The sequence below is a fragment of the Pogona vitticeps genome, chromosome 4, assembly GCF_051106095.1.
Source record: "Pogona vitticeps strain Pit_001003342236 chromosome 4, PviZW2.1, whole genome shotgun sequence".
Lineage (NCBI taxonomy): Eukaryota > Metazoa > Chordata > Lepidosauria > Squamata > Agamidae > Pogona > Pogona vitticeps.
In genome coordinates, this window is record NC_135786.1 from 216,998,885 (window position 1) to 217,026,356 (window position 27,472).

At 36.5% G+C, this 27,472-nt stretch overlaps 1 protein-coding gene across 50 annotated transcripts in view; it reads left to right on the forward strand.

Annotated features, from left to right (window-relative positions):
* The window catches only part of RIMS2 (regulating synaptic membrane exocytosis 2), a 466,814-nt gene that overhangs the window by 349,564 nt on the left and 89,778 nt on the right, over nucleotides 1-27,472 (forward strand). For 19 of the 50 annotated variants that reach the window (XM_078393664.1, XM_078393659.1, XM_078393667.1 and 16 more), the window contains 5 exons: nucleotides 8,677-8,850; nucleotides 9,942-10,051; nucleotides 11,629-11,661; nucleotides 21,915-22,004; nucleotides 25,748-25,780. In XM_078393664.1, the coding sequence (XP_078249790.1) occupies nucleotides 8,677-8,850; nucleotides 9,942-10,051; nucleotides 11,629-11,661; nucleotides 21,915-22,004; nucleotides 25,748-25,780 (440 nt within the window). Of the gene's footprint in view, nucleotides 1-5,081; nucleotides 5,157-7,223; nucleotides 7,302-8,676; nucleotides 8,851-9,941; nucleotides 10,052-11,628; nucleotides 11,662-21,914; nucleotides 22,005-25,747; nucleotides 25,781-27,472 lie in introns of all 50 variants that reach the window. The other 31 variants (XM_078393641.1, XM_078393634.1, XM_078393635.1 and 28 more) reach the window with 7 other exon arrangements.

Below are 27,472 nucleotides of genomic sequence, written 5' to 3' on the forward strand. Positions count from 1 at the left end.
CACTAAACAATAACAAGTCGAATTTGGATTGAGGTATAAATCTAAAATCATGATGGTGCTGTCTTTCTCAACTCTCCACTCCCTCCATATCATTATAAAGGAGCTTCAGAGGATTTCCCAGCTCTCCAGAATAGGAACAATATCAGTTCATTTGAAATGTGCTGTTGCAAGGGAACTTTATGGAACCTGAAGAGGGGTATTAATAAGTCGACCTTCTGGAGATCATTAATTCAGAGCTGCAATAAGTCTGAAATTATTTGATGGCACATGACAGCAACAATCAACAGGGATCATTGCATCCTTCCCCAAGAAATACTGTGGAACTTGTTTAAGATTTTCCTTTCAGTCAATTTAAGCTGCCACTGATTTGGTTAGAGTCTGGATAAATTAAGTCCCAACCAAAGTTCTTATTTCTCAGAAAGAAAGTCTTAGTCCCTTTAATCATTGCAGAATTTATGCTGCCCTTCTAAAACACTATTCTTTAGGAATTATTTTGAGCTAGATCCAAAGCATGTTTCAGTGTTCACTGCAGTAGAAATGGGACTTTCTTCCTCCTTATTTCCTTTAAATTCTTTTGTTGCACCAAAAAGCTTCTCTAGGGATGTATCGGCCTCTGGAACATTTTTAAAAGTTGCACAGGGGACTACAGCAAGAAGGTGATCACTGATTTTAGTGGAAACAGTGTGATCCAGCAAAAATGTACCATTGAATTGTAGCCTTTTCACCCTATAGTATTTTTTCTTTAAAAAGCTTAATAAAACAATAACCATTTATTCTCCATTGAAACAGACTACCAAGACAGGCTATAGAAGCTCAGAATGCACTTCATACAGTAAAATTCTAATATTTATGACCTCAGAGTGTATGAAGATAGCACAGGCAGATACAGAACTGAATGAAACAGTGTTAATGCAAGGAGGAAAGATATTCAGATCAATGCTCAGTGACAGATATCTGCAGTGGTCATTGTGACTTTGGGCAAATAAAATAATACTGGTTTGAAGGAGCCTTAGCATATTCAAATGAATTTGATTCTGTTGAATTGATTCTTTATTCCTTGGGTCCATTAATCATTATCTCCTTAGATAACTGATCTTTTCTAGCACTAAAATAAAATATTAGAGTGTGACAGGATGGCAAAAACAGATTGTGCCTGATCATACCAGAAAGGGTTGCTATGCTGTAAGCAATCTCTCTCAAAGTGACCTGACTGTGCAGAAATTGCTCCAGCCTGTGTCCCCCACCCCCTCCCCATTGGACCATGAAAGTTCAACTTGGGCACGTATCGGGGTTGGGCTAGTTTGTTATCTCTTGTGTGTCATGTAATCACCAGGAAATACCTTCAACTGGACTGTGTCACAAATGGTATAAAATGTGAGCTCTTTCTCTCTCTGATTGCACTCTCTGTCAATAATGGACTCTTAGAACATACAGTATATCCATGTGTTATAGTGTATAAGAAAAATATGTGGAGTTGCATGAATCTTTCCTTATTGTTTGTTTGCTGCTTCTAATCTTGGATGCCTTACAGGATAATCCTATGTATGTTTAAATCAAAGGTAAACCGTATTAAGTGGGTCTTACAGGTGTATATGGGATAGCAGCCTTGATCATATTAAGCAGAGGGAAATAGGACAAATGTTTATCCTCAGTCCCTTCTTCCTTTGGTGAGCTCCAACCTGTCCATCATAGTCCAGGATACTATAAGCTTTGAAGGGCTCAAGCAGCTCTGTTATTCCCCTTTGATTTTTTTGATTTTCTTTTCAAAATGACACATAATATTCTGATGACAACAGCTCATGCTCAGTCTTCATTGGGCAATTGAAGGGGATGCCCCCCCCCTTTTTAAATTGTTTTACACTGCTTTGCAGTTTTGCAAATCTTGATGTTTCCCCAGCATGCTGATAGCTCTCTTTCATTTTTCTCAGGTCTCATGTTGGATTCTTTTTGTTAGCAGGACAATGAGATGCTATTCATTGTGCACATAACTTTATCCACTTGCTATTATTTAAAGCAAGTCATTTCCTCATGCTATATTATAATATGTCCGTATGCCAAAGTGATATGCACTGTATAAGGAATGCAGCTGGATACTACTCTACGTATCAGGCAAAATCCAAAGAAACAAAACAAGACAAGACAAAATCATGTGGCACTTAAATGACTAACTTACATTTTAATGTAAGCTTTTGTGGACACATCCACTTCATTAGACATGACATGTCCATGAAAGCTTACATTAAAATACAGTGGTGCCTCGCATGGCGACGTTAATTTGTTCCGCAAAAATCGCTGCAGAACGAAAATGTCACTATGCGATATTGAAAAGCCCATAGAAACGCATTAAAACACGATTAATGCATTCCTATGGGCTTAAAATTCACAGTTCTGCGAAGATCCTCCATAGCGCGGCCATTTCTGGTGTCTCTTAAGCGAGGAATCTGTCCCAAAAAACAGTGGGCAGCCATTTTGTTTACCCGGCGGCCATTTTGAAACCGCCGATCAGCTGTTAAAAAATCATCACTTTGCGATGATTGGTGTCCGAAACAGGGGACCAATCATCGCAAAGCGAAATTCCCCCATAGGGAACATTGCAAAGCGATCGCTTTTGCGATCAAAAAAATGTGTCACAAAGTGATTTCGACGTAAAACGAAGTGATCACTATGCAAGGCACCACTTAATAAGAACGTAAGAAGAGCCCTGCTGGATCAGGCCAAGAGCCCATCTAGTCCAGCTCCCTGTATCTCACATATAATTTTATATGTTTCAGTCATGTCCCCCCTTCTGGTGCCTTTTCTCTAAAGAGCCCCAAACACTGTAGCCTTTCCTCATAATGGAGGTGTTCCAGCCCAGTCTCCATTTTAGTCACCGTCTTCTGCATCTTTTCCAGTTCCACTATGTCTTTCTTGAGGTGCAGCGACCAGAACTGTACACAGTACTTACCAGCGTTTTGTACAATGGCATATAATGTTGGCTGTTTTATTTTCAGTCCCCTTTTTAATTATCCCTAGCATGGAATTGGCCTTCTTCGCTGCAGCCGCACACTGGGTTGACACTTTCATCGAGCTGTCCACCAGCACACCAAGATCTCTTTCCTGATCCATCACCGACAGCTCAGAACTAGAGATGGGGGTATTCATATTCGTATACGAATAACCCTGCACAGGTGGAGATAACGAGGGAACCGGGCTCCGAGTTCATGATCGGTGAGCCACTCTCCTACCTGGCAGAGAGGCTTGTCGTCCCGCCTCCTGCCAGGAGTAGCTAATCCATTGTGAACTCCAGAGTGATAGGACAGGATTGCGGAGCCCGCAGCAGCGGTGGATCAATGGGTGGACCATCCAGCATCATGGGGCTGGACCCTAATTATCTCAATCTGTGTGGGGGTATTCCTATTCGTATATGACTATGAATACTCCTATATCTACTCGGAACACATTAACTGATAACTAAAGTTTCTATTTTTTGCCCCAATGTGCATTACTTTACATTTTTGTATATTGAAACACATCTGTCATTTTGCCACCTGTTCTTCTAGTTCGGAGTGATCGTTCTGGAGCTCTTCACAATCCCTTCTGGCCTTCACCATGCAGAAAAGTTTTGTGTCATCTGCAAACTTGGCCACCTCACTTTTTATCCCTGTATCCAGGTCATTGATGAACAGGTTGAAAAGCACCAGTCCCAGGACAGATCCCTGGGGCACACCTCTTTTCACCTCTCTCCATTGTGAAAATTGCCCATTGATACCTACTCCCTTTTTCCTTCTGCTCAGTCCATAAGAGGACCTGCCTTCTTATCCCCTGACTGTGGAGTTTTCTCAGCATCTTAATAGTCTTTAAGGGGTATACGTTTTTGTCATTTTGTTTGTTTGTTTGTTTGGATTTTGCCTGATATGCTCGCACAAATTAACATGGCTACCTCCTCCAAACCACTTTCAGAACACAGCCAAGAAGCCCGAAAAACCCACAACAACAGTTTGTGCAAGTGATTTAAACTGTGAAGGGCAGAGTTGTGGGAAGAAGTCATTTTGCTATAGAATCTTTACAGCTACCGATCCATGTGGCTTATATATAACAGATAAGACTGTCTTCACTCCTTACCTGGAAGTGCTTATGTGGTAGATGAGAGGCATCCTAAATGTCCTCTGTAACAGGTGACATAAAACATGGACATGTGTAATATATAACATGTAAAAGTTAAAATATATTGCAGAGATCAGATATTCTGCCTTATGATAGAGGAAAAAAGAATGTCCCATGTTTGTGGTGTGCCGTAAATTTAGGATCTAGGCAGGAAATGTATCTTTCTTACAGCATAATTTTTAAGAAGTTCTTGATGATGGAACAGGTCAGATTTTTTAGAAATATCTGGCTGTAAGTAAGGTTAAAAAGCTTGATAAAACATTCCCCTTAATTTTCAGAAACTTCTAAAATGTAATTGTATCTTTCTTCTATGCAGTTTGTGTCTTGCATTTTAAAAGAGTACTGTTGAGTTTTTAAGTGTATATGAAAGGAATGTGTGATAATGCATCTTAAAGGTTTTAGAAATACTTTGGAAATTTATTTTGTCAAATAGATAAATTGCTGTAACTTACGTTCCTGATATTCTTAATATATGTGACCTGCATGAGGAGCAGAAATAAGATCGTCTTCAGACAGATTTAGCATCACTGAAAGTCTTTGTGTTTTGTTGTATCATCATGTATTCTTCATATATTCGTATATTTCACATATACATTGTTTTATGACAGAGATACTGTTTAGTGTTTTATTTCGTATCAGACTATTGTATTTTGCTGCCATTTAATTTATCATAGATTAATTTTATAACACTAGCATATGCACTATGTAAATAGGTTTGTTGATTTTATTACATATATGCATTATTTTCATATAATTGATTACATTTCTCTTAAAATAAATTAGGTCTTCTTTATGCATTGTTTTATTGTTTAGTAAATACTGTTCTGTTTAGAGCATAAAACTGCATGTTTAACGGCTAATAAATAAAAATCTGTTTTCTGGCATGGTTAATTATTGATGGTGTGCTAACAAAGGATCTTGTATCTATGACCAAACAGCAAAATGCCAATAGGTAGTAGAAGAATAGTATGTCCAAGGATTGAAATCCAACAGCCTTCCACAGATACTGACAGGTATTCCTAGTAAAAAGTAACTGATGTAGACTTACAGTTGTGACTCCTAGACATTCATTTGTTTGTATTCCTCTTGCAGTGTGATCAGTGTCTGTAGAAGTAGAAGATACTACATATAGTCATTAAAATGCAGCATAATTCTCCTGTATTTTCATGTTTCTATCACTTTGTTACAGACACATTTGTTGATTCTGATGGTTTCATTATTGTTTCAACCCTATTTTGTGCTTTCATTTATGAGGTATAACACACAGCAAAGGATATGCTGTGCTTGAGGAAGCAGGAAATACCTGTCCTGGGGAGCAATAAATTATCTGTCTTCATCATTTTCATGGTTCCTAATTTGTTTGCTGCAGCAGTTAATGCTTTAATAACTTTATTGACTTAACTATATGTATTTTGCCCACAATCTACATCTTGCTGATTTTTAAAAGCCATATAAGTTTGCTCAACTTAGGTGTGCATAAATAATTTGTGTACACTAACAGTATGATTGCAGTATAGCACAACATGTTGTAACAAAAAGAACTTGCTTGATATCATAAGACATTTTACTTATCAAGTTGCATTTTAGCTGACATAATTTAAAGTCTGACATGTTTGGACTAGTTAAAGATTCATTATTCATGCTCACACTGAAGTTCCGCAGAAGTTATATGCTCAGTTGAGAATTAGATCCTAATCCTTTTTTCTTGTTAGAAAAAATAGCAACTATAATGCTTATATCTTCAGCAAATCAAAAAGAAACCTAAGTGGGTTTCATTGAAGTGAAATGAAGATGATGAACTAAGAGGCATTAGTGGAAAGCAAAGATGCTTTCTATAATGGAGGAAAAAAGGGTTCCAGAACGCTTTAAGAATCATTTGGGGCATTCTTTTTCAATATGATAGCAGTTTTATATTATTTTGTCCTTAAGTCATTAGAGAAAGAGTATCATTGGAATGATTTAAATACAGTGGTGCCTCGCAAGACAAATGCCTCACAGGACAAAAAACTAGCAAGACAAATGGTTTTGGCAATGGGGTTGATGACTCACAAGACAAATGTTCCTATGGCTGTGCTTCGCAAGATGAATGTTTTCTGTTTTTTGTTCCTGCCTCATGTTTGCTGATTTTTAAATGTTTTTCTATGATGTTTAAAAAGGTAAAGTTTTTTGATTGAAATTTTTGAAATAATCTGCACAGTATGTATGGCTTTAAAGAGCACTTAATAAACCCTTTGTAAACCCAATTTGACTTTGTTCTGACTTTTTTGCCCATAGGAATGCATTAATTAGATTTCAATGCATTCCTATGGGAAAAGTGTTTTGCAAGATGAATTTTTTGCAAGACAACATTAACCGCAGAACGAATTAAATTCATCTTGCGAGGCATCACTGTACATTTATCTATAGTAGAAAACCTTACCAGCACATGGGAGGCAAAGGTTTTTCCTGTATAATGTGAGAGTCCCACAATTTTAGATGATTAAGGCAAGGCTTGTTTCAGCAGAAATTATAGGTCCTACATTCTTATTTGATTCTCTTATTTGAGCTCCCTGTCCCCATATTTCCTTTGTATCTAGAACACTTTATAAACATGTGATCTCCTTATTCCATCATTTATAGTTGTGCAGATGGAATAAGAAAGCCTTTGACTCTTGGAGCCCTTGTAGTATTAGTTCTGCAGCATGGTTACCCATCCTGCTGTAACATCCAAACTATGCAGAAGAGACTGCACAGGGGCTTCTTCTATATGGTCTTCCAGCTGTTAGAGCTATAGTTTCTCCTTGTGGCACACAGTTTCTGATAACATAGGCTCCTTCTTGGTGCAATAAGGAGCCACACTAACAGCTTCTATATTGTGAAGGCAGTTTGAAGTGGAGACCTATCAAACTCATGATTTTCATGTGGTCTTTTGTTAGAGATTTGTCGTCAAAGGTAGCATATTTCCTTCCATACCATGGATATATACCTCTCTTTTAGATGTATTTCAAATGTAGCTCTGAACCCTTCCTTAAATGTTGTCTCAACAAAACAACAGCTATAGCAAGCTAAGGTGACCTTTTTGTTTATTCTTGACATTAAAGAAGTGAAACAATGGATGTATTGACAGATCAAGCTTCCTATTCAGAAAGTGAACATATAGATCCAGAAGAGAACATGAGGTAATTTTTGTGGGTTTATCTGAGGCTAGCTGTGCTTCTTCCCTGATATTTAGTACCCTTTGCTGATCATGTGTCTCAGTGCAGTGCGCCCCTGCTTATTAGGTGCTTTAAATTGAGGCTATTGGTGGCTGGCATTATTCTGAACCTGTCTGTGGGGCTCTCATTTACTTTCACATGGAAGGCAAGCACATTTCAGTGGATTTTATGTAAGAAATCATTTACAGTATTTCATCAGCAAGGAAGATGAGCAAACTATCACAAATTTCTCCAGGAGAAACCTGGTTGAAATGAATGGCAATCATGCAGTATTCCTGGGCAGTTTCTATTTGCATCAAGTGGGACTCTGCAGGACAGCTTGGTGTAGATGAGGTCTGATGTGATGTAAATCTAGTAAAGGCTTCATAATATAACTATCTATGTTCTTCTATTAGTAATTAGAATCAGGTTTTCTGTGATATATACCATAGGTCTGTCACTTCCTAAATGAATTGTTTCTTAACAAAATGGAAAAGAGAAGTGGCTCTTCCTGGTGACTTCTTGAACTTCAGCTAAAGACTAAGTTATAAATCAAAATAAATGAATCTTGTTAATATTTTTTTATTTTTTTATTTATTTGATTTGTATCCTGCCCATCTGGTAGGTCAATACCACAATATTTATAAAAAGTTTTGCAAACTTTGTGCTATTTGAACAATTATTCAGAAATTTTCTTCTATTAGCTTCTTGTGTGCTTTCTTTTTATGCTGTCATATGAGCATGTTTCACCTGATATGATTAAATTTTTCCATCATAAGTGAAGCTACTATTATTGCATAAACACTATAACTTTGGTTCAATGACAGGTTATTTTGGTCTGTTTTAAACTTCTTTATTTCTTTCTAAGATAATGGCTGGTTGTTGATACCAGCATATTGCAGATGGACACCGTTATTCATGAATATTTCATCATAGCTTGAACTTGAAAGCTTTTATTTGTATTCATTAATCCTGACAATATATACAGTCCTTACTGACTGCTTTGCTAACAGAGAATGCAAAATATGTTTTTACATCAACTAAACGTGTTATTTCCAGTCAATTCTGTTTTTTAAAAAAATCACAGGAGTTTCAGAAAACAGCCACTGTCTCATTTTAAGACACAATACATTAATGAAAAAACTAGCTCATTTCATTATCAAGCCATTTAGAGTGTCTTTATTCATATATCAAATTTTTGTGTCAAGGCTAAGGAGCACATTTCTTTAACACACACAAGTAACCTTAAAAAGTTGTTAAAATGTTCTTAATTTTGGTCATTTCTAAACCCAGTATGATGCAACATAATCCATATCTACAGACAAAAGTCAATTGAGCTGCTTTTTGACTGACATTACAGGAATTGGGAACCTAGACTACCATATCAAAGATCCAGATCAACAGAACAGCGTCCTGTGCTAGAGCGGCCCAGCCCCCGCTCCCGATCCACTGAACGTCCTGACTCAAACCTCATGAGATCGATGCCTTCATTAATGACTGGAAGATCTGCCCCTCCCTCACCTGCCTTATCGAGGTGAAACAGACAATTGAATCAGACTAATCCCGTCCCACCAAATCACTTTTTTATTTTCCCAGAGGCTCAATGCTATTGACTTTCATCATTGGCTGACTGCTAGTAGCTGTAGATACTAACCCTGCCAATGTTGACACACTATTTATATTCCATTGGGGATATAATGGTGTAGCTCCCATTGTAATTTGTTTACTAACAATAATTAATGTCACAATTAATTACATTGTTTTGTGATTTCTCATTTCTCAGGAATCCTGGGTTATTTCTCACACTAAAGCACCTCATGGTTACCATATATTTTTCTTACAGAATGAGAAATTGTGTGTGGTCATCAGACATCGGTTATGGAATAATCATCATGACATCAAATGAAACTTTTTTTGAAAAAAAAACAGTTTCTTAAATTTGATTGTACCAGTTTTATGTATTAACCACTGTTTTTAACCAGTATTTTTCTGATTTGTTGCATGCATGCTCTGCATTGTTCCTGTTAAAGTTATATATTGTATTCATTTGAAAATGATATTTAAATAAGTAAACTCTTTTTTTACAAAAACTGCAGTGAAGAAGGCAAAGAAATGTGTGGAACTTTTCCCTCTCCCAATCTAATTATTTTCTAGCTTTGTTTTTTTTAAGTGACTTGTAATAGTTAAGACCAATTCTCCATTTCATTCATTGAAATGTATTTCTGTTTTACTTTTTGCCATTGAATTCATAGCTGAAAGAAACATTGAATTAATATATTAGATGAATTCAGGAATCATACATACCCTTCTGTAAAACATGAAAATATAAAACATATCCTTTCAATAATTTCTGTATATGTCTTTATGTGTGTTAATACATCTGCATGCATATATATTTACATATACTGTATTTCCATAGATAATTGATGGAATTACACAAACACATCCTGCATAATTTTGCCTTTTTCCCCTTGATGAACCGTTCAATTGGTTGCTGTATAAAGGTATAGGGATGATCTGTCACAAATTTCACAAAGCTTTATCCTGTTGACTATTTATTTGTTCTTCAGAATCTAAGAAAAAGTATATTTTACAGTTGATGGTTTCTCTTGGTGTGTCCCGTAGGTCACATGCTCGTACGGGGTCTGTCCAAACAAACCCATCAGGTACTCCAGTAGCAGGACGCAGGGGTAGACAATTGCCACAACTCCCACCCAAGGGGACACTGGAGAGAAGTAAGTAAGCTTTATGAGATATTTTTACTGAAGTGTAAGAGAAAAGTAATATTTACTGCAACATTGAATAAAAATGCCAAATTTTTAAGGTTTTGAATTAATTTCCAGCAAGAGATGTGTGTTCATATTGCCCATTGGTTTTACAGCAGCTTTTACTAGTTAGAATTAATTTCTATAATTGTCATCATAATTATAAAAATAATAAGTGAATCATAATTGCCCAGTTTCCATTGCACCCAAAATCTATGTTGGAATTTTAGGTGTAATGTCTTACAACAATAAACATATCAAAAATGCTCTGTTCAAGAAGGTTGCAAAAGCTTATCAATCTCATTTAGTTCATAGGAATTTAGGTTTATGCAGAACCAGACATACGGCACTACAGCTGTGCAACTGTTCATATTAAATAAGAATAATGAAAGTGTTATAATAAAATAAAATAATTACAATTTGGGCCTCCTATATAACATTGTTCCTAAATGAATGTAAGTAAGGTGTATCTAATTATAAGAGGTAGCATATGGTATATGGTTTAAGCTTCACTTCTCTCTCTCTCTCTCTCTCTCTCTCTCCCCTTCCCCCCACATCTTTGTAGATGTTTGTGAGGAGGTCATTACTGGTGGTTGTTGAAAAAAGATGATTTCTGGGTAGTATGCCAAGCAAATGGATTGTGCTGCATTTGCCTCTGGGTGTTATTCCTTTATTGAAGAACGCTCACATTTTAAGCTTTCTGCTACCGTGAATGGCTTGATACCACCTAAACTGTATTCATTCAGCTACATTGGGACATCCATTCAAAAGGAGAGACTAGGGCAATGGAGAGGCCTTACAGCACAATCCTGTGCATGTCTGTTCTGGAGTAAGTTCCATTACATTTACTGGAGCTTATCCAAGCTAAGAGAATAAAGGTTGCTGCCATAGTTAGTAAAAAACTTGTGTAGATTGTGTCCTAAACACTTGACCAAACCTTGGATTTATTTGATATTTGTTAGTCCTAAATCAACTTTAGTTATATCTGATTGAATCATGCTTTCCACTACCGTGTTTCCCTGAAAATAAGACCTAATCTGAAAATAAGCCCTAGTATGATTTTTCAGGATGCTCGTAATATAAGCCCTACCCCACAAATAAGTCCTAGTTAAGTGAAAGCCTGCACTCCACCATTGTGCAGCAACCAGAAGAAGATGACATGACTGTACAGTATTTGAATAAACGTAGATTGTCGTACATGAAAAAAATAAAACATCCCCTGAAAATAAGCCCTAATGTGTTTTTGGAGCAAAAATTAATATAAGACCCTGTCTTATTTTCAGGGAAACACGGTACTTAATTAGAATTTAAAGCTTAAAAACAAACATACAACTTCATATTTGTTGCACCAGAATGTAAAATATGCTTCCAGTTTTTACATTGCAAGTTCCCAGATTTTTTTGCAAAATTATATTTAATTGTCCAGTGGTGTGGTTCTCTCTTCACCTGTTCAGAATAAAGATAATTTCTGCCTTTTATAAATGTTCTGGTTTTTTTTTAACACCATACTTTAGTTCCCTTTTCTGTTTTATTTTTATTTTCCTTAGACAATGGAGACAAGGAGATAGAACCTTATGAAGGTCTGTACATAAAAAAGGGTTTGTTTTCTGCTGCAAGCCTTTTTCCAGGGAAGGCTGTGCAGGCAAAAAATAAACTCAGCTGCAATTGATGTTATTTGATGCTATAGATTTCATCTTTAATCTGTGGAATTTTTTTTCAGGCATGTGCCTTTTTATTTTTGTAAAACATATGTTGTGAAAAAGTCACCTTTTACAGTTTAGGTTTAGAGAAGTGCCTGCGTTATCAAGCTATGTCTTAATTCAGCAGCTTAATGTTTAACTAAATTAGAGTTCATTTATGAGATGCATAAATGTACCCTTTGAAATAAATGTTCATCTATCTGGTTCATAGTTAAATAGAAATATAATTAGGAATTAAAAGTGCACCTGTTACTGCAGCAGTTAGGCAAAACCTGTATCAATGAGATTAAGAAAGAAAACCACATCAAAAAAATGTAATACAGCCCATCCTTTTGGGCTATTATGGCTGTGTAATCATAGATCCCTATAGATGCATCAGCACATAAAGCAGTGGTTCCCAACCTTGGGTCCCCAGATGTTCCAAGACTACAACTTTCAGAGTTCCAGGCCACCACATCTAGCAGCTTCTGGGAGTTTTAATCCAAGAATATCTGGGGACCCAAGATTGGGGATCATTGACCTGGAGAACTATATGAGATCATTTGATGGCTATACATATCCTACAAATCAATGTTTAACTTGTTTCAGCATTGGTAGACTAGAAGGAAACAAAACAGATGAGAGGCTTTCCTTATGTGGTGTTAATCATGACTAACATTGATGCTATTAGGTTTTGGGCAGAGAAAATTTGCATGGGAGAAGGAAGAATGCCCCATACATTTTTCATCCTTTTACCATGATGAAAATATTGGAATAATTTCCTTTCCGTGAGCAAAGGAGCTTTAAGAAAATATCAATTGCAGTTCATCTTTATGTCACAGAAAATCAGTGTATGTTATTCTCCATGCTCTGTCATGAGATTTTTCATTTGCTATTTGTGTTGTAATTGCAGCATTGAATTTCATGAAAGAGAAAACTATCCCAGTTTGTACTTTCCTATACTCTTTTTGTTCAAAAAATGTTGTAGTTCAATTCAGTATTATTTATGATAGATACTTCTCTCTGAAAGTAATAAACATGTAATGGCCCAAATCCTCTTGAGTAGCTATGCAAATGGTGTAACATTTGGATGCAAATCACTCTGAGTTAAGAAATCACCACAGACATACAACTCAGTATGTAACTGATACCATCTGCAACTTAACTTTGGGCAGTCTGGCTCAAAAATTATGCCTGCATAACTTGGTAAGACAGCCATTGATGTATATAAGCTAGACTTCTGTTCTATTGAAACTAGTTCTGTTAAAGGAGTATCTTTTTAAAATGAGAACTGCATAATGGTATTGTGGTCATGGTAACTTATCATACTAACCAGGTGACATTGTGTACCTTGGCCATGACTGAAAACATTTCTTAGCCAGATACAAGAAACATTCAAAAGCCTCTTTTTAAAATCCAGTATATCTCAACAACTGCTTCTGAAATTTTCATTAACAAGTTCCAAGTTACACTGGAAGCTGTAACTTAAAAACAGTACAATAGATCAGAAGACACCTTTGGTTCTTAAGATAATTTTCAGAGGGTGGCATCTAGACAAATGCCAGCAGAAGAAGGGATTCCTAGCCTTCCTCCAGTTAAAGGACCCTGCTGAATCTGGTGTCCTGTGATATAGTGGCTGAAAGAGAAAGGGGTTTGTCTAAAGATCTCTGGAGGCATCTCTCATGAAGAAGCACAGGTTTTTATATTCAACTCGCTGTAAATGCACAGTATCTTGTAGAAAGAATACATATTTTTGAATGCTGCATATATGCTCTGTTTCAACTAGCATGTCATTAATAGTAATATGTTAAGCAATATTAGCAGTACTGTATAAGCAACTTTATTGTTGATACAAAGTCACCAGCAGTCTAATAGTCATCACCATCCACAGTGATCCTGATCAGCAATAACTCCATATTTTGGATGTTCTCATGAGAGATAGGTCTTTTGTAATATGAAGAGTACATGGCTAATCTGTCTCAATATTCTGTATAGAATTCAATTTTTCTTAAAAAGACAGATCAGCAGTGATCGTAGAGAAGTAATTTTTGCCTCCCATCAATCCAGGAAGGGTTATAAGGCCATTTCTAAACAATTTAAAATCCATCATTGTACATTGAGGAAGATGATTCACAAGTGGAAAACATTCAGGACAGTTGCCAATCTTCCCAGGAGTGGACATCCAAGTGAATTGACCACAAGGTCAGACCATGCAATACTCAGAGAAATTGCAAAAAGCTAAGAGTTAGATCTCAAACTCTGCAGGCCTCAGTTAGCATGTTAAACATTAAAGTTCATGAAAGTACAATTACAAATAAGACTAAACAAGTATAGTTTGTTTGGAAGAGTTGCCAGCTGAAAGCCTCTTCTCTCTAAAAAGAACATGGCAGTACAGTTTAGGTTTGCCCAGTTGCATCTGGAGAAACCACAAGATTTCTGGGAAAATGTCCTTTGTTCAGATGAGACCAAAGTGGAGTTATTTGGCTATAATGTACAGTGCCACATTTGTTGAAAACCAAACACAGCTTATCACCACAAACCCCACATACCAACTGTCAAGCACAGTGTGATAAAACTGAATGATTCCAGTAGCCCTTTCGTTGGCAGCCCTTTTGTTTTTGCAGTTTTGTAATGCCATTGACAATAAAAAGATTATAGAGACTCTGGCGGACTACTGTCCATAGCTGGTGGACTGCCACTGGTTTGGTTGATCTGAACTTATGATGATCTAATTAGACTCTAATTAGATCATCATATGTTAAAAGTCATATATATATCTATATCTATATGACTTATTAGATAGATAGATAGATAGATAGATAGATAGATAGATAGATAGATAGATAGATAGATAGATAGATAGATAGATAGATAGATAGATAGATAGATAGATAGATGTTATAAGTCATATATTTAATTGTAGCTTATAACTTCTTTATTTGTAATGAGGGTATAATGAAGTTACACTTCAAAAGAAATGGACAGTGGTACCTCGGTTTACGAATTTAATGCATTCTCTGGTTCGCATTGCAAGAAGTTCATAAACCAAAAGGCGGTTTCCCATGAGAATGCATTAATTAATTAATCAACCAATTAATCCGTTCCGGAGGTCAGAAAAAAAGTTTTTTTAAAAAGAATTTTTTATCTGTTCAAAACTCTTTATAAAGTGCACCTTAAAGGCATAAATACTGTACAGGGCATAATTAATCAAGCAATAACATTTCAAACATCCAGCTTCAACTTTTAAATCATCACACATCAATCTGTCCACATGAATGGATCAATACCCCACAATGCAAAACACACAGGCATGCCCAGCACATGAGCTGGCATGGAAACCAACACACAATAAAAGACATGCAAATGATGAAGCTCAGTTCCCTAACTTTCCACTGCTTGAGAAATGCACCAAAAAGTTATAAAAAGTCACAAAACAGCTACAAAAAAATTTCCAGAATGGCTCTAAAGCGCAATGCAAAAACCGCTCCAACACCTCCACACTCAACACCACGTGCTACCTACAGACACCAGCATGCCCTGGGGCAGTGCTATAAACCTCCCAGGTGCAATGCATCCTGGAGAAACTTGCTTCGTATTGTGAAAAAAGTTTGTAAACCGAGGCACTATTTTCAATGGATTTTCATTTGTAAACCGAAAATTACATTAACCGAGGCATTCATAAATCAAGGTACCACTGTATCAAGTAGAAATGACATGGCTTTTGGATGTGTGAGATTACTGATGACTACCATTTTCAAAAGATATTTTAAAGGGTTTTTAAAGCTATTTATTTATTGAAAATATTTTAGCCTGCTTTTCTCCTTAAAAAGAACCCAAGGCAGCTCACATAATTAAAAGACAATATTTAAGGCTAAAACCAATAAGCATACAAATACTAAAAAGGATCAAACAAAACAGCACTAAAAGGCAGTAAACAAAAGCAACACTAAAAGTACATTCAAAGAACTAAGGCATAACAATCCATTTAAAAAACCCACACAGACAGCCAGTCACTGAGGGAAAGCTTGCCTGAAGAGAAAGGTCTTTGCCTGCTTGTGGAAGGACAGTGAAGGTGGGGCCAGTCTGGTCTCCTGTGGGAGGGAGTTCCGGAGTCTGGGAGGACCAACAGAGAAGGCCCTCTCCTGTGTAGACACCTAACACACCTGTGCAGGTGGCGGGACCAAGAGAAAGGCCTCTCCTAATAATGATGAAATGGGTAATATGGGATGAAATAGGAATGAAATGGATAATATAATAAGTTACCAAAGGAGATATAATGTTAACAATTACAACTAACAATGTTGAAAATACATACTAGAGTGATACCTTTATTCTAACCTGAAAAGAACAAAAATGTGCAAAAGAACAAACTGGGAGCTTTCAAGAAAATGTCTCTTTATCAGATAGGTGTGAAAAGTAAATACAATGTAAGAAAGGGAAGGAAAAAGGAAGAAAGGTTTGTGCGCATGTTGTTAAGGAAAGTAATGAACAAGGATTGCAGACAAAGAGCTGAGTCTCTTCAGGTGATAATAGTATTGCACACTGAGAAACTTTTGGTCCTGTACCGGGAATCAAAACTGAATCCATCTTATTGGAGTGCATAGGCTTCTTTGCCAGTTGAAGACAAAGAGCCACAAAATAGCTTTTACATTGTTCTCAGTGGAGTTATTTTTAAAAGATGGATTAGATGAAGGAAGTCAATACAGACAAACTCTACAGCTGTACCTGTTTTGAATAATGATGTCCAGCGAGCAGACTCCTAACTTCTTCCATGATGTTTCCATTATTAAACTGCTAGTATTTTTGTAAATTATTAAATATTTAAACTTAAATATTGGGGCATTGTAATGAGTTGCATAACTAATTACTATCAAAATATAGAGGTATCTATCCACTGTGAAAGTGAGGATGTGTGCAATTTTAGTTTGATTAAGGAGGTTTCCTCTTAGATTCTTGGCAGAAGGTTAGAGTAGAATGCCTTTTAGCTTCTTCTCTATGGAATTGTTTCATGCTGTTTATATACAGAGGTAATATATTTCAAGTACTTGCCTACATATAATGTAGTCTGCTCTTTATCTTGGTTGAAGAGTTACAATATATCATTTCTGTTACACCTATTTATATCCCAAATATGAATACTATCTGAGAAAATCAGAGATCTTGATCAATACATTACCCTGTTGATATGTTTATGTTATTGGTAGAACTCAAATATTATTGGAAAGCATCTTTGCATTTATGCTCACTGCTATCAGCTTGCCCCAGCTACTTTGCTGGAATCACTGTCTGTGGTTCTTGTGATGGGGGCAGGATTGTTGTCCTGTTCCAGTGGTTCAAAAATCTCTGGAGAGAGTGTGATATCAATTCTGTCACTGCAAAACCACAGCATGCTTTTTGATAGTCCTACTTCTCTGTGTCATATTCTTCCATGTTTTGTTTCTTGCTTTTCTGCTCTGTTACTCTTCTAGGAGAGTCCTTTCAACTCTGTCCAGAAAAGCTCTATTTTTCCAGGTGAACTAAAGCATGGAGAAAGTGGGCTTTGGGCTACTTCACCTTCTTTTGTAGTAGGGCTACTGGTTTGCAGTTTTATTTATTTATTTTTTATTTGATTTATATACTGCCCATCTGGCAGCCAAGGCCACTCTGTGAAGTTTACAAGTAACACAAAACAACAAAGTAGCAAAATAACAAATAACATCATCAATACATTAGGGGTGCAAATCAAAAGTCATAAAGTACAGTAAGGATAAAATTACAATAAATACAATTAAAAGTATAAAAAATATAAAAACATGGAGCATGTCAGTATGGTGGATGTTATATTATCGGGCACTATTGTATTAGGGTGTTGTTTGTTCAGGAAAGGCCTGTTTAAATAGCCAGGTTTTAAATAGATTTTTTTATGTGCCCACTGAAGGGGCCATGTGGACTTTGGGTGGAAGAGAGTACCATAGTTGTGGGGCTACCACCGAGAAGGCCTGATTTCTAGTAGTTGTTTTCCGGGCTTTTCTCTGGGTCAGAACTCTCAGCCGCCCTGCCTGCGACGATCTTATAGGATGGGCAGACCTAACTGGAAGAAGGTGCTCTGCCAGATATCGAGGTATAAACTAGATACTTGCATATGTGACTTGCAGCATAGCTGAAATCTTGTTGCTCAGCATAGCCAACTGAAACCAGAGTAGGCCCATTGAAACAATGGAATTTATGGAATTGATTCACCAAATATTAACTGATGGTCAGGCAGGAACAGAAATATGCCACAGATGCTGCAAGTCACAGCAGCTGTCAGTTCATGTCTCTTATCCTATGAGGACCATGATATAACACTCCAGGCCTCCCTCTCAAACACTCCTGTTAAACATCTATGCAAAATGCCCCATTTACTTGCTCAGCCCACACATCTCTTGTCATGACCTGCCAGGGACTCAAGAGCAGCTAAAGACAACAGTTGAATCGGTCATAGTACAAAAGACAGATCTGTTAAAGAGAGTTCCTCATAGTCTTACATTGCTCTTTATAGCTAGTATGATGAAGCAGGGAACCAATAATTTCTACTCAGGCATTTGAGATCCACAGAACTGGACACATGACCACTGAGAATGGGAAGAGATGCATCAGCATGCCATAGAAGGTATCAGGAATGCATGGTGCATCAAAGTATAAGGCATATTTTCAAATTTTAAAAATATGTTTTGAGGATCCAGGTCATTAATAAAAATACTGAAGAGCACAGGAACCAGGACTGAGCCTTGGGGTACCCCACTTGTTACCTCCACCCAGTATGAGAAGGAGCCATTAATCATCACCCTCTGAATACGATTCTGCAGCCAACTGTGTATTCACCTGCCAGCTGTTCTATCTAGCCCACACCTAGTTAGTTTGCTAATCAGAATATCATGGGGCACTTTGTCAAAAGCTTTGCTGAAGTCAAGATATACTATGTCTACAGCATTCCCTTTGTCTATCAGGGAGGTTACCCCTCCAAAGCCCCAGTCTGTCATTCTATCCACTATGTCAACATTAGGTATACATTACTATTGAATTATTCTTCTGTAGCAGTGCATATGATCGTGAGAAACAATGCTTGAGTAAGTTGTCTCTTAAAGCAACAAAGCAGTTCAGTCAATATCAATTATTTGTCCACAATTTAGGAACATATTGTGGTTACTGCCATTTGAAAATAACTGATATTTTGTTTTGAAAACAGTCATTGGTTGTTGCTTTGTAGTAAAAAACATCCTGTTGCTTTGTATAAAAAAGTTCATGATTTTCAGTCCATTCCTAACCAGAAAATAAAAAGACTTCTGTGATTTTTGGGAGCTGGGCTGAACAGCTGCCCCAGGCCAGCATGCCCCAAGAATTGCAGTGGGCTCTCCTTATTTGCCAGCAAAGAGCAGACTGAAGGTTAAATTTTCTTACCTTAAGCAATGGAATTTCTGCCATTATTTCAGCTACTCATTTCTTGTTTTAGATGAGGTAGACGTGTCTGTGCTACCATATCAGGTGAAAAATGAAAGACAAATAAAAAATAAAGAAGACAAAAATGTTGTAGCAACTTAGAGATTAACTTCTGTATTTCTTGTTGCTCATCAATAAAAGAAAGAACAAAACACTCTCAGAGAAAATCACCAACAAGGAATGTCCTATTATTCATTTCCAGGTTTGCTTCTATGCGGCCCTCCAGAACACCCAGTCTGTGTCCACGTGCAGGGTCAATATAATGCTATCTGTTGATATTCATGGATGCTAGCATTAAACCCAAGTACTGTGTATGATATACACTGTTTCCTCTTGGATGGTCTTCTTCCCAGCTTTTCATCAAAACCTTGAGTCTTTTTTTAATGTGTAGTACTAATATTATAGACTAATATTGAGACTGTTATAGTGCATTATGTCACATATATTAGTGAATACAGAACATATTTGAAGCTTTCATCTTCTTTATTATAACCATACAGTTCATTTGGCAGTAATCAAAAGCATTTTGTGTAGTACCTGCAATAGGAAAATATTCATTATTATTGTTAGTATTCAAAACATGATATGATTAAAAATACAACACTATACTGTGAATTAATATTACTCATACATAAAACAATATACTTGGACTATCATAATCTGTATCTGTCACCATGTAATGAATATTAGGCAAGTTACGCACTCTTGTATCCTGTGGGAATTTATGTTCTTTAATAAACATGGCAATACTGGCAATTTCCAATGAACAATAATTTTAGTTATGTAAATTTTTGATTCTTTACGCTGAATTCTGTGACATGAATCATCCATATTCACAACCAAAATCTCATGTGACTCAGTTTTTCTAATATGGTTACATTGGATGTTTCTAGCAAAATCTAAAATTCCAATTCAGTTTTTCAGGAGCTCTGTAATATTAGATGGGTCACACTAACATATCTTCAATGGATCAACCCACTTCAAGCTTTCACCTATCGTATAGTATGCTCAAATGCTGCCGGATCCCCTCCCTGGCTTTTTCGTTTTTCAAAAGGAAGGACCTAACATTCCTTCTCATTTGTAGTTTAGCTACTTTCTGTTAGAGTTGCATTCTGGAGGAAGAACTTTTTGCCCTACATTTTGACTATTCAAATATCTGATTCTTCAGAATTTTCAATAGCTTCATCTATAAGTGAATGAGTGAGTTGATAAATTATTTTATGTGTGTATTTAGCCAACACAAATATTTATTTGGCAAACAGTCTGGAAACTCTCATGGGGCCACTTCAATAGTTCAGTCCATTATTAACAAAGAATATTTATTTGTAATCATGAAGTTTTATTATGTCCTCTGGACAGTTTAAAATGTTTGAATCCGTCAAGTAGAAGCATAGTCAAAATAATATCAAGTATGACATCTATATTAAGAAATGACAGGCTCTGGCTTATCCTTCTTCTGCTCAGCATATTTGAGACCACTGAGTAGTACCATTCAGCAGTTCTGAGTCAGTCACGACTGGCTCCTTCATGATGTAACACCAATTGATGACCATAACTAGCATTGTCTGTTCTTACAAATAGTCATGTTTGGAATAGCTGATAACTGTGAGTAAATTCCAGGTATGGAGGAGACTGTGAGCTCTGTAACCAAATGAAAGTTAAATATCCATGGTTGGTTCTCCTTCGCTACATTTATAAAACTGTTCTTAAGATTTTGTAGTTTTTTTTCTAAAGGCAGGAAGTCATCTACAAAAGTTATAATAGTATTAGATGACAAAGTTGATGAGTATGTGTCAAGAGTTTTACAAAATTGTTAACAGTATGTAAACAATAAGTATGTTACCCCTTTACCTTTCTTGAAGTACTAGGATTTTCACTAAAACAGTGGATTTGATACTGCAAAACTTTTCCCCAGTATCGAAATGACATATTCTGTAATGCAGTGTGATAACAGTCTTTTAAAAATGAAACCATTATTGGCAGACACATGTATAAATGTGTGGTACAGAGCCATTGTGGTATAATGACTGAAGTTCAAATCCTGGCTCAGCCACAGGGCCAGTCACACAACTCAATCTGAATTACCTCACAGAGTTCTTGTGAGAATAAAGTGTGGAGGAGAGCCATGCCTTGAGGTTCTTGGAGAAAATGTGGGATGTAAATGTAACAAATATAAATAAAGCTGTAACCCATGAGAACTGAACAAACCCTCCTTGTTCAAAGCCAGTATATCTCTGAGTAACAGACACTGGGGACAAACAGCAGAGGAAAGGCTACAGTCTTCCTGCTTTGTTTGTGAATTTCAAGTCAACTCTATGAGGGTAATTCTTAGGGTTGTTTTTTTTAAGGGTTAACTAGCAGTAACATAGCTGCCATTTAAAAAGCACATCAGGTTTAATTTAATATTTCTTACCTTCTTCCAAACCTGTTCCTTCCTTTGAATCTGGATGTAGGAGAATTAACTGCTATTGTTTATATTTAATCAGTTTTTTCTGCTAATAAGGAGTTCCAGAATGAAGGTGTTTAAACACTTGTAAATTCTGTGTGGTCAAAAATAATTAACAGAACATAGCTTGGCTGTGCCAGTTTATAATGCATATACTATCTTGCAGTAGACTGCATCAACTGATAATAGGTTTCTTACAGAAATTACTTCATGTTTCTGACAAGCTTTGATTTCTTTTGGTTTACGCTAGAAGTTACATGGGAAGACCAACAGGAAAAGGTGAATGGTACAATAACTGATGACAAATCATTGCCGAGAAAGAAACATCACACTCAGCCAGGTTTGTCAGGGTTTGGAAAACCATGTGAAAGCATGAGACTATAAAATCGTGGCATTTCATGCTTTTGTAATGAGTGTGTGCTTATGTATCTTTTTCTTTCAGTTTATGATTTTTTTTAGTATGTAGAAATTTAGATTAGTCATGTGGCAGTTTTTTTTAGAGTAGCAAATATAGAACCACTTGTGTTAGAATGCACATTAATTAGAAAAAAATAGCTAGTATATTGACTTTCTTTTTTAAAAATGTTCCATTATTTTTGTCATAATCAATATATTTGAAAATCAGGAATTTAAACATATGAGTTATATTGCGTAGTTTGCATTTGCTTTTTGGTTTAGTGGGGTCATTTTCATAGTTGGTGTAGAAAGAGCATTTCTTTTTGGAAGGAAAAAGAAATAGTGGTAGGAGGAGTAGGGAAGAATAAAGAAGAAAAATAGAAAATGATATTTTTGTATGCATGAATTATAAAGGAAGAAAGATAATTCTGGCAGTGATGTTTGGAGGTGAGTGGATTGGTTGATTCATCTTGAAGAGGGATCATCTTAGTTTAATAGGATGGAAAATAAGTATATAGTAAATAAAAAATCTGAATGGCTAAAAACTAGCCATTGTTGCATTAGAGAGCTGTGCAGCTTGGATTTTGTGCATTCTGAGAGCATTCTTGCTGAGAAAAGTGACATTTCACCAATATTATGCCTAATCAACTCATATTGTAGGTGGACAAGCCTGGCCTCTTCCAGATCAAGAAAATGGATCCCCCTCTAGGTGGAAATAATGATTAAGCTCACTTAATCAATTTTAATGTAAGGGAAGAAAAATAATATCAGGGGTCTAGTTTCTTTAACACTAAATTAAGGGGGGATTAGAGATGGTGGTATTCATATAGGAATATGAATATTCCCCTCCCCAGGTGGAAATAACGAGGGTCCAGCCCCCTGGGGCCGGACTGTCCACTCACCATTCTGCCGCTGACACGAGCTCGATGGAGCCTTCCTATCGCACCATTGTCTGCAATAGATTAGCCACCCCTGGCAGGAGGCGGGATGACAAGCCTCTCTGCCAGGTCACAGAGTGGCTAATCCATTGTGGAGAACAGCGAGATAGGAAGGCTCCGTCAGCGGCAGAATGGTGAGTGGACAGTCCGGCCCCAGGGAGCTGGACCCTCATTATTTCTACCTGTGGGGGATATTCATATTCGTATACGAATACTAATACCCCCATCTCTAATCCCCCCTTAAATTAGTGTTAAAGAAAATAGGCCCCTGATATTATTTTTCTTCCCTTACATTAAGTTTGAATGTGAGCTATTATTTCCCCAGGAAGGATTAGTCTGACTGGGAAGCAATTTTTCCATTGACTTCTTTGCCTGAAGAGTGAACTTTCATTGCATCGACTGCTTCTGTCAGAATTGACACTTCTCTATCTTTCTGGCAATGCATCATGTACACAAAAAGCTGTCATAACCTTTGGTGTTATAGAGGCTGTTGGATAGAGAAGTATATCACCATGTCTTTACCGTTATCCCACTTTAAAAAATCAAACGGCTGAAAGGATTCATATTAAGCACTGATCAATTATCACCATGATGCTGTGCTATTATGTAAGCCTATGGGATTTTATGAAATACGGTAGTCCATTGAATTGAAACTTTCAAATGAATTTAAGTGAACTTTGTTTTAGTAAGAATACACCCCACAACTTCTTATCAGTTGTATCTTTTAACATATATTTTCAAAATGTCTTTTCATTTAAAGCTCTATTCTATGTACAGTAAATGTACAAGTAGAGAGAGTACACTAGACCTACTGCCCTTTGTTACCATTTCCATTCCCTTCTGTGTGTGGAAAGTAACTCTCTGAAGGTGAAACTTGCTATGGAAATAAGAGGATCTCCTTTTTGTAAAGTTGCCCTCTACATGTAAATAGTGATGGAAACAATTGCCAAAGAAACAGGGCAAAGACAATTCTTATGCTTTTATGGTATAAAAACTGTAAATGCCTAAAGAAAGCTAATATGATAGTGGCTTAAGAGGGTGGTGTACTGGCAGGAATCCTTATTGAATTAAGTGGTTCTATGATTCTGTTCATAGGCTCAGCCTGCATTTAAGTGATGGCCAACCTATTTAATCTTTTGTTAGTAAACCTGCACCTTGATTGTCCTTGCAATATACTTCCATTCTTTAGCTTTCTCTATAACCTTTTGAAGGAAATGTATCTATTTCAGGTTATTCTGACAAAAGAATTTTCAGTCTTAAGTTCTTTGTAGCTTACTTACCCTTCTAATCAAATACTGTACATGTAGCAACATGTATTTTCTTCTGAGGGAACAGAGAGTTAGGAGCCAAACTATATACTCCTGATAGCTAATAATCAAAAGATAGAATTCCTTAAATGCTAAGAATGTCTGATTATCACAGTGGATACTTTTCATACATCCTTTAGCTTGCAGATTAGTTGGCTTTGGCTTATGAATGATATTGGAACTTAAACAAGAGCTTTGTTGACAGATATGATTGCTAAGGCATGAAGGCCCACCTGAATTGTGTCTGGAAACACTGACATATTTTCATCATCTAAGTACCAGCAATCTGTACCATATAGTTTGCCCCTGTGACATTAGTCCTCCAAGAATTTTCCCCAATGCATTTAACTTGAGTAAGTTTAATACAAAATGTTGCATTTAGAATAACCAGAGCTTTGAGAGATAAATAATTGTCACAGATTAATTTTTTTGTAAAGAGGTCTTAGGGTTTACAATTGTTTTGGTAATGTATGCAGATGTATGAACATACAGTGAAAATGTCCTTAATACAAAAAATTGCTGCTTTAAGTAGATAGTATTGAAGGTTAGATTTTAATGTAACATTTGCTCTGTGTGCTTGACTTACACATGACTGATGAGAAATAGAATTTTATTTGGATAATATTGGGTTAGAGCCAGCAACATGCAAAAGTCAAAGTAAGGAGGATGTCTGCTACTCCATCATAGATTGCTATACAGTTGAGAGAAATAGATGAACCAATAAACACACTCTTTCCCCTTATAAACCCACATGGCGCACCCATTTTCCCAGCTATTCCCTTCACCATCGGTCACTTCCAGCTATACTAATCAATGCTCATTTTATTCACATTTCATTATACTGTAAATCCAACAGAGGTCAATCAAACTGCTAGTTTTCACTTACTCTCTTTACAATCTTGACTTACTTATTTGATCAATAATTGACATGTATTTAGTTATATAATGAATATTCATTATAAGTGGGCACGCTTGATTGTGATGTTTTGTCTGTTTTTTTCTGACTATGTCAATTGGTTTTAATTTAATAGATTTTAAACCCTTTAGCAATACAGATGCGGAAAGAGTTAAAAGCTAATTTTTAAGTTTATTCCTAAATAATGTTTAGACAAGCTAATATTCCTGGGTTAAACTAAATTCTCTGGTACAAGCATTTTTTTTTCAGATACCTTTCTTAACCGTACTGGTCAGACCTCTTTAACATTGTTTTCTTTTTCTAGATCACTAACCTTATCTTTCTGATCCTTTCTGGTTCAAACTGACAGTTTATTTCTTCTAGTATTTGCTGTTTTCTTCTTTCCACTGACCGACTATGCACTACAGGTTTCTTTCTCACATAATTGTGGCCCTTTCCTTCAGTGTCAGTTTTTACCTTCTGAGTACATAAACTCACGTCCATCTTCTTTGTGTCTCTGTCTGTCCATTACACGGTGTGATAACAGAAGAAGTGGACTCACCATGGAGAAGAAACACAGGTCTGTCTCTTCTACTGATTTGCTCTGTTTTGTTTTCCTTCAGATGTGTCCTGTCTTTTTTTGTCATTACATTTCTTATATTTCTGTCTCATATGTCTCCATGTGTGATTCATTCTTTCTCTCTTATGTTGAAAGCCCTATTTAGAATTACTATAAATCCATCCCAATTTGAGAGCACAGTACACACACACACACACAAACACAGTGTGTTTGTTAACATTTTTATTTATTATGATACCACATCACTGTCCATTAGATTGAACTTACACATCAGCATATAAGAGGTTAACAAAATACATCTGTATTATAGCCAAGGACAAAGTGTAGGGTTCTCATTCAGGCATAAAGGTAAAACCAGTTTGGCTTTTAGCAAGTGGATCTGTTATTTTGTAGTTCCTATTTTCATTTCTACCTCCCCAATTTGAACTTTACTCCCAATTCTGATCTGGAAACAACAATTGATTCAGTTTCCAGAAAATATAGTTTGCTTGTTTAAAATGTTTCACAATCTATTGTTTGCTCATAGCAAAAATGATTTTTTATTACAACCCATGAAAGAACAGGCTGGAAAAGGAGAAAGTATGTAGGACTGAGGTGTAGTGGTCAAATAATATTTGGTAATGCTATTTAAATGAATCAGTGACTACCCAAAGCTTTACAAATTGAGTTGTATGGCTGAATAGAAGTTTGTACAGTATCATGTTTACCATTTCGGTGTTGATATAAAATTATGTATCTTGCTACTGTAGCACACCAAGAGACAAATTCAGCTTTGCTCATGATGAGAGTCAAGCCAGTGTTCACTTTGAATTCCAAATGTTAGTTATTATACTCCAAGAAAACTTTGACTGTTTCAACAAAATTTGAATAGAACATTCACATGTTAGTACCCAATGTTTAATACTGTATTTTGAGTGAATTCATTGAGTGAATGATGTGAAGAGAAAAGTGGAAACCATGATCTGTTATGATCTGTTAGTATAATGTTGCAACCCTATACAGATATATCAGGGTGAAGTTTCCACTGAATTCTCTCAAGCAGAGAGTAAAACCATTCAGTTCTTTGTGGCCTCTGTGAATGTACACAAATGGGTTAGACTGCCTGCGCAGGACTCCTCGGAATCTTCTAGAGCTTAAATAAAGTGATTAGTAGGACGTTCCCCGTAAAGCACATGCTCCACCCGCCCGTAATACCTCAGTTCCTTTTTGCCGCTGCTGCGATCGACTCCTTTGCAACGTCTAGAGCAAACCTCTCTTTGTATTTTTGGCTTTTTGACTTTGGATTGTCTATTTACAATTTCTGGATCAGGGACTTTATCTCTATTTCTATAGTTTAATTGGATCTATGGTGTTTGATTTGGACTGCTAGTCATTGACATTTTCCTGTGAGTTATTTCTCCCTTCCCTTTCCCACCTATTTTTATGGCCTCGTTGGGCCCCTTTAAGCATTGTACATCGTGCGCCAACAAGATTCCCTTTACCAACAGCCACGATCACTGCTTATTTTGCTTAGGAGAAAGACATCAGACACTCCTGCCCAGAGTGTAAAAAATTGACTAAGCCAGTGCTTAAGCTCCTCTTGCAGCGACTTCGTACTAGTGGGAAAAATCACTCTCTCCCTCAAGCTCAATACTATGGATCCTACCGTAGCTTCTGTGCCTCCAGCTCCTCGTCCCGAGTCTGTTGTTCCAC